This window comes from Oryzias melastigma, unplaced genomic scaffold, assembly GCF_002922805.2.
Source record: "Oryzias melastigma strain HK-1 unplaced genomic scaffold, ASM292280v2 sc00325, whole genome shotgun sequence".
NCBI lineage: Eukaryota > Metazoa > Chordata > Actinopteri > Beloniformes > Adrianichthyidae > Oryzias > Oryzias melastigma.
Window position 1 is genome coordinate 122,588 of NW_023416929.1, and position 8,543 is coordinate 131,130.

The 8,543-nt window shown below is 38.5% G+C and overlaps 1 protein-coding gene across 5 annotated transcripts in view; it reads left to right on the forward strand.

Moving 5' to 3' along the window:
* The first annotated feature begins 1,506 nt into the window (after positions 1-1,506).
* mcf2l2 (MCF.2 cell line derived transforming sequence-like 2) overlaps positions 1,507-8,543 on the forward strand; it is a 56,446-nt gene continuing 49,409 nt past the window's right edge. For 2 of the 5 annotated variants that reach the window (XM_024261398.2, XM_024261399.2), the window contains exons 1-2: positions 1,507-1,807; positions 2,014-2,160. In XM_024261398.2, coding sequence (XP_024117166.1) covers positions 1,744-1,807; positions 2,014-2,160 — 211 coding nt within the window. In that variant the 5' untranslated portion in view covers positions 1,507-1,743. The remainder of the gene's footprint in view (positions 1,808-2,013; positions 2,161-8,543) is intronic. The other 3 variants (XM_036210965.1, XM_036210966.1, XM_024261402.2) reach the window with 3 other exon arrangements.

The following is an 8,543-nucleotide window of genomic DNA, read 5'->3' on the forward strand; positions in this document are numbered from 1 at the left end:
AACTGTTTCTTTGTTTTTGATGAAAGATGTATTCATGCTAAGTTTGTAATAAATACACAACATTGACATGAAAACCATTTTGTTTATTTTCATCATATCTATTATTACAATGTTCATATTAGGATTCCGTTTTTACCTGCAAGAAGAGATGTTTCTAAACTGCTTTGAAAATGTTAACATCAACTTTGTTACAAAAACTCAAAAAGACTCAAAATGAAAATAAATAAAGCAAGTCCAATACGAACACTTTAAACAGCACTTCGATTGAATATTAACTTGGTGTTTGGAGTTGACAAAATGCTTGATGCTCCTTCTGGATGTTGTTTTCTGTGGAGAGAAAACAGACTCACTCTGATTTGTGCGTACGTAATTCTTGATCTTTTAACTCAGTGTTGGTACCCCTCAGTTAAAGAAGGACAAACCCACAATTCTCACTGAAATCACTTGAAACTTACAAAAGTAACAATAAATAAAACATTTTTGAAAATTAAACAATCAAAATCAGCCATCAATTTTGAATTGTTGATTAACATAATTATTTTAAAAAACAAACTAATGAAACAGGCCTGGACAAAAATGATGGTACCTCAATAAAAGATTGAAAACTATTTGACCAGAGTGACATGATTAACTCAGGTGTGTCCTTTAATTGACATCACAGGTGTTTTATTTATTTATACAGATGTACAATATATATTAATGGCTATTTCCTGCTCATTTTCTTTCCTCCAATTTTCTCTTCCTTTTTCATCTTTCCCTACTAAATAAAAAAAAGTTTTTTGTTTTTTAACCTAAAAACTAATTTGTTAGTGTGTCACTATTTTTTTTTAAGTTGGTTTAATTGAAATCAATTTAAGAAAGAAAATAGAAATTAAACGAGAAAGAAAAAACTTTGTATTTGAACAACTTTTTCCCCACATGTGATGAAACAGTTTAAGACAATAAAACAACTGATGTCTGATCATTCAAAATTGTGTCAAAAGGCCCCAAAAAATAAAATAAAAGAATGCTACATGTAAATTGAGATGCTATTGCTAAACATGAGAAAATATTTTCACAATAAGTAGAAGTTTTGTCTTATTTCCACTTCTCAGTGTTTAGCGTAGTGAATGCCACAGAGATGGGCTCTGGCTGAGGGGAAAGGAGGAGGCAGCAGATGTCTGAAGCTAATTGCTGTCAGTGCTGCAGTGATCTCATCCCCAGAGGCTTCAGCTACTCCATTGTTAGCATCTGACAAAACCTGGAGCTGGATCAGAGGATCAGAGAGTCCTCCTGCAGGTAAATCCATACCCAGCATCAGAGAAGCAGCAAAGGCTGAAGCAGCAGCAGCAGAAAGAAGCTGAACAAGCGTCATCTTAAAGAGACACATGGTCAGCATGACATCATACAAATCCCTCAGCTGTAAAGAAAGAAAGAAAGCACATTTAACAAATTCCGGTCCATGTGCCGCCTGTCTCCAGTCTCCAGGGTTTCTCTTCTGGACCCCACCCATCCACAGTGCTTTCCCTCCCCCTGCAGGCAGGTACAGCAGCTGTCTGATGAGGTCTGTTTCTGTGACTCAGCTTCTTTTTTCAGAGAGGAGAGCATCAAGAAGCAGAATTTCAGCCTGAATGAGAGCACCGGTGGCCCCCCCATGTTTCTCCCTCCTTTCTTTGGGATGCTTTGTGTGCTTTTGACTTGGAGCTATGGATCAGCCTGAAGAGATGTGCAGATAATGATCATATTTTTGCATCTTTGGTCTTGATGGACTGTCGATTCTGGCTCATCTTTTCACATAAATCCCAGGATAACAGCTCCTTGATGACTGGTAGGACATTTGTTGTTTTGTGTTAGTCGGTTGGGTTTCTTGGTGCTGTTATCAAACAGTTTTTTTAGAGCTTTTGTCTGATGGTTATTGTAATAATTTCTATTTTTTTAATATTTTTCTGAACTGGATAGTAAATTACATGATTAAAGAGGACTGTGAAAAGTAAACATTAGTGAGCTGCACAGACAAAGAGAGAATTGAATTAGCAGTAAGTGGTGGAGGGCTGGCGATAGGAGGCGGAGCCAGAGGAGACTGGAGCCTCCCACACCCTGAGATGCTGTGCTGGCTGAAGGAGGACGAGATGTCGGTTCAGGAGCTGCTGCAGCGAGTGCAGTGTGTCATCACACATGTCGGTAAGTCATGGAGAATCTCCTCTGTCGCTCGTTCACCAGAACATAGAACCACCTTCACCTGATTTGTTTGAGAAGCCATCATAGAGGCTGTGCTGAAATAAAATGCAGAAAATCTGTTCTATCTGGCGGCTGCTGTTGGTGGAGGATGTGCTTTGAGGTTGTAAAGCATGACAGATGACAGGGAAGGTATCGAGAGGCTGAAGGGAGGAGTGAGATCATCCTGCTATGGCGTAGCAGCAATCACAGCGTTAAATATGTGGAATAAATGATCAAAACTCAAATTACGACTTATATAGAACCAAAGACTAAACAATATTTCTATTTTCATTTAAAGCCACATGTACATTTTTTCTAGATTCATTGACCTTCATTTTATTATTTTCTCCTCATAGTCTTGTTTGTCCAAAGCTTTAATTTCTATTAGCCTCTCTTCCTCTTCCTCTTCTTCCTCTTTGTCGTCTTCATCCGGGGAATGTTCTGCCTCAAAGGAAGTAGGTTAATGTGCCATGCTGGAGACGGTCACATACAGTAGCATCCTCCATTGCTGCTCAGCCTGTGCTGCACATTAGGCAGGCTGGGGTGGGGGTGTGAAGTGGCAGGGAAGCAGGGAAAAATGTTGCTATGGCAACCAAGCCAGGCTCACTAAACAGTTTCCCTCCAATATTTGCTAAACTACTTTGCTATAAATTATCATTTTTTTTTCATTATTGTGTTTCTTGCTAAGAATCGTTATTTTATCTTTACTTCTGTCATTTACATGCAGTAAATCAGGGATGTCAAACTCAATCACACAAGGGACCCAATTCCAAAATTCATCTTAGGTCAAACAGGATAAATACTTATAGAACACTCTAAAGCTACATTTTAAAACTTAAAAATGTTACTTTAACATAAATATGAACTAGATATATAGCATTACCTGTGTTAATGCTAGTGTGAATGCTGTAAAATGAATTTGGCTGCTGAAGATGCTAAAATTAATAGCTACAAATTCTGATGATGCAATAAGAAATAATTTTTCATTTCCGAGTATTTCTCCTTTTAAATCAATCAAACTGTCTTGGACAGACTCTGTTTGAATGAATGATCTTCTTTCCATCAACAGCTCTGCTGCACATGCACTAAACCCTCATCTGTTCCTAGTGTCTAGTTCAGGTTCTGGAGAAGAGAAGATGGTATCTTCACATTGACTGCAGTCAAATGAGCCGCCGTTCACATTTCTGTGGTCAAATCAGCATCACTGGATTTTTGGTGTGAGTTTCATCCAATACTTACGGTAGCAGGACTGAGAACGCTGGAAAATCTCCACCAGACTCCACGGAGCTTCTTGATGTGACCACGGAAATGTGAACGGCGGCTCATTTGACCGCAGTTGGAAAGGATTGTAAATCAATGAAAGAGCATTTTGATGTTAGCTTTGATTATTTTATCAAGAACTCTGAGAAACCAATGATTGAATGTATTGATCACAGTCAATAAACATTGGAGAATTAGCTAAAAGAGTCTTTGGTGAACTGGAAGGAGAAAGAATCAGGATTTTGGAGGAAGTTCTGTCCATGAAGATCTTCACTTCCTCGTCCAGCTGACATCCGGATCAGAACCATACGGCTGGACATTACCCAGATTGATGGATGTTTTTATGTAGCAGTGGTGAAGATTTATGCTAGAGAGACACAGAGCTATCATAATCAGAGAGGGGGATCAGGGGCCGAGTTACATAAAGCCACGCCCCCTCAGAGGAGATTTTGGAAATTGAGGCTTCAGATCAACATGAAAAATGGCTTTTTAAGACATTTAGGTCGTGAGATTTTGGTTCTAAAGGTCATAATCAAAATTAAAACAAATTAAAAAAAAATTGTCATTGGAGGACTTTAACATACTGTAACTTTTCAAGCATTAACATGATTATTCCAGTAGAATCTGAAGGAGAAACGCTGCTTTTCTCCTTCAGATTCTACTGGAATAATCATGTTAACGGTTGAAAAGTTACAGTAAATCAAAGAACATCAACACTGGAGCTCCGGTGTTACAGGGTTAAACTGTTAAACTTGAAATAACTTCATTTCCACGTCTGGGATCCTCTCTGCTTGCACACTTCTTCTCAGACAGCAGAGGGAGCGGTTGCTTGTTGTAACTCCTCATGTAAATCATTCCAAAAATAATGCCAGCATTGTCTGTAATTTTTCTTCAGTCTGAAGTACTTTGTAAACATTTCAAGTAAATATGTCTATATACATCTTTCAGTGGTTCACGCTGTCGCCACCTAGCTGTAAACATCCATTGTGATCTGCAGTGTTATCTCCTGACAAGTGTTTCCGCTCTGCTGTATTGTTCAGAGCTTCCCCAGTGTTGACTGCCAGATCCCCAAACAGCTTCCAGTCTTTGTTGAGATGATGTCAAAGCTGTGTTCTCTTGACTTGCTTTTCTCCGTCCGGATCATCACTGGTGGGCCAGCATATCCTTTTTGGAAAGTATTTTTCTGGGCTTCTGTCTGCAGCAGAGGTGAACAATGGGTGAAATTCTCCGATTCAGCTGGCCGCTGATTCCACACTCTGGCCCAATTTACTCACTGAATTAAATGTAAGAGGCTCAGCTCTGAGCAGATCAAGCAAACCGGGTTAAGCAGACCGGTGACCAACACAGAGCTAACAAAAGAAAAATATGGTTGGCAGTTTTAGGTCATTCAGCAGCGTGGACCGCAGCAGAAAGCAAAAAGACTTCTGCAAATCAATCGACAAAGGCTGTCTGCTTAAAATATCGATAGCAAATGACGTGCTGGTATTGATGAATGTTGTTTCTTTAGTCAAAGTGGAAGAAGTCCAGGCCAACACTCATTTGATCAGTAAGAATTTTTTGTGGCTCAGATTTGTTCAGTGAACGTTCAGTAGTTCATGTCACCGGAGTCATAGCTGGTCAATGGGTCTAAATCAGGGGGTCGAACTCGATCGTACGAGGGGCCACAATCCAAAACACACCTTGGGCTGCAGATCGAATAAGATAAATATTTATTGAACCCTCAAAACTACATTTTTAAAACTTTAAAACTGTAACTTTTTAACATAATTATGAACTAGATATATAGTATTACCTGTGATAATGTTACTGTGAATGCTGTGAGCTGAATTTGGCTGCTGAAGATGCTGAAATTGATAACTAAAATCACTAAGGCTGATGGCTGAAAACGCTGAAGCTGATAGCCAGTTAAAATATTAGCTAAATGCCAAATTAGCCTAAAAAAAAAAAAAACTACACGCTAACTAAAAAACAGTTAGCATGTAGCTGGAATTTTAGCTAAACTCCAAAAAAGCCTAAAAAAATCTTGGTAAATAATAAAATAGTCCAAAAAGATAGCAGATTTTTTTAATTTTTAAAACTGTAACTTTTTAACATAATTATGAATTATACAGTCAGTAATATTATTCCAGAATAAATCAACTTAAACCTTAAATAACTTTCAATATTTTACTCTCTATTAAAATATATTTTAAAAATGTAATTATGATTATGCTCTTTTTAAACACAGTTTTAAAACCTGTGTGGTTTCCAGGACAGTTTCTGCAGAGCGGCAGGACTTAATTAGAAATTCCCCTCTGGGATGTGGGCGGGACTGTTGGTGTGGAAGTTAGCCTCCATTGATATCCCATCATCCCTTTTTTTTACTCTCTCCCACTAGCTTACAGCCGCAACCCCAAGCGAACATTAGCAGTGCAATAAGAAATACTGACCAATATCATTTCTATCCAGTCACACAGCTGTGCTCCAGATTCCAGCTCAGATGAGGAAAACAAAGACGTTCATGGATCTGTTAGTCTGTAAGTGGTTGATCAGAATGGAGCGGAGCAGGGAGACTGTGTCCTGCCCATCATAGCACCTACATTACTACTACAAGCTTTTTCCAACAGCATTTTCTTGTCTGCTCCTGATACACCACCATTTGAATTTAAAAATAGTCAGAAATTTTATTTTGAATGTTATTTTCTTAATATAGATTTAGATGTATTTAAAACAGAAACAAAATAAGAAATACATTCATTTCATAACAAAAAATGACCAAATAAAGATATGCAAACGTTAAATTCAAAGCAGCGTTTATGTTCCAATCATACTGACCGACAAAATGATGTCACCATAATAGAAAGTGAAATTAGACTCTCCGTTTGCAGAAATAACTCTGTCATAGCTTGAAAGGGGGTGGGCAGAAGAAACCTTTTTTTAAGTATCGTTTTGTCCTTGTAAGGTTTCTGCTCACAGTTGATCATTTTTGAGTAGAATATGCACAATAATTATACATAAACTCACACTGTACATTTTGACAAGCCTTAATATTTGTCTACATCACCAGAAAATGCCAGAAGAACATGTTAAAAACACCATGTTCTGTGGAGTGGGTCTTAAAGACAATCACAAACATTCACACCCAAAACACCGTGAAGGAACAAAGGCCCCTAAAGAAGACGGAGGACTGACGTCATCAGACGGGGAGGAAACCCAAACTTCCGCAGTGGCTCGTGCTGAGGCAGAAGAAAGAGTGTCAGTCCTGTATCCTGAGGTCCAACTCAAAGCATTTAGACAACACTGAGCGGTGGAAACAGCAGGATCACAGGAGAAAGGCAAAACTATTCCAACTTTAAACTGATAGGACTGAAGTGGCAGAGAAGAGAATTACTGTGGCTCACAGGTGGAACATGAGGCTTCACAGATGGAGAGTGAGAAAAGGAAAAACAGTCTACCACAGAACCAGACGATAAACGTCACTTTAATCACATTCGAGGTGTAAGAGTGAAACCAAGCCTCTGTCCAAACTTCAGTCTGTCTCTGTCCGTTGGGTCAGTCACAAACCAGCAGGCAGCGACTCAGAGCCCCGCTCTGATGGGAACACCCACCCACACCCCCCCACCGGCTGACCTAAGGGGAGGGTTTGTGCTCGGCTAGTCCAGAGGCATTAAGGAAAACCACAGGATCCTGAGGACAGATCCTCCGTGTTCTGTGGGCATTCTGGTTTATGTTTTCCTGCTGGACTCCCTTGGACTGGACCCACCGGATTCTACTGCTCGGCTTCAAGAACAGCAGCCTCAATCATGGGATCCGTGATCTGTAAGTGATGAGCACACTGACAACAAGGATCAATGCTTCAAATGAACCTGCTGGGTCGTCTGGACCCCTGACAGACACTGAGGAGGGTCTGCTTTACATCCAGTTTCTTTGCTGCCTTCCGTCTCTGGTTTAAACTCTCTTCAACACCTGTTGTTGTTGAGAGATTGGAGGACAGTCGATGTTTACTCGGCTGGGACAAAGCTCATTGTTTTAGGAATCACTTGATGGTCTTTTGTCTGCAAACTCAGAAAAGTGGACAAAAGTTTGGAGTTAAATCCAAAGTTGTGACTCTTGACTTTTGAGTCTTCCTTTTCTTTACACAGAAAGGTTGATGGTAAAATGGTTATATACAGCAAAACGGATAAAAAGTGTATTTTTTATTTAATTTGTGGAAAAATATAAACTCAATGTTGTAAAAAGAAATTTAGGTAAAGAAATAAACAAATTATTTGTTTTTGTATTACAGTCTGTATTATAAATCAAACAAATATTAATTGATTAAATTTATTCCTTCAAATAATCATGCAAAAATAGCTAATATAAAATAAAACAAAAGAGAATGAATTAATCGTGTGATTGCTTCATAAACATTCACACTATAGTGATCCTCCTGATCCTTTTCCTACATTTCTCAGCACGTAAAAACTCAATCACACTTTCAGCATTTTAGCAATCTTGGTATCAAAACGTTCAGCTCGTTCAGGACATTACTGCTGGTATTTTTGGTATTTATAAATGTTATAGTTTTTGAAATATTGAGGAAAATATGCTCCAAAGGAAATTAGAAAGAAAATCGTCAAATTCAGTATTTTAAGTAGATCAGCAACAAGACTTTAAATACATTCATGGATTATGTTTTCATCTTTTATAGGAATGAAAAAAAAATGGAGTCTAGATAATATTTTAGCAACATGTTAGTGTTTTTGGCTAAATTGTTTTACTGAGGAATTTTAAGCTAGTATTAAAGCAACGAGCTAGCTTCTTTGGCTAATCTGTCATCTACTACGTTTTTTGGGCTAATTTGGAGTTTAGCTCAAATTTAAGCAACACACCAAATATTTTTGCAAAGTCGGCATGGATTGAGAATTTTTAAGCAATTTTACCACAAATTTCTCAGAAATTTAGGACAACTTCAGCCCTCCTTTATAGTTGTTTAACTTTCTGCAAATGTAACATTTTGCAAATAGTTTCTGCATTTTCAGCAAATCCCTTCAGCAATTAAAGCAGGGGTCTCAAGCTCAAATCAGCCGGGGGCCGCTGGAGGCGGAATCTAGTTGAGGCCGGGCCGC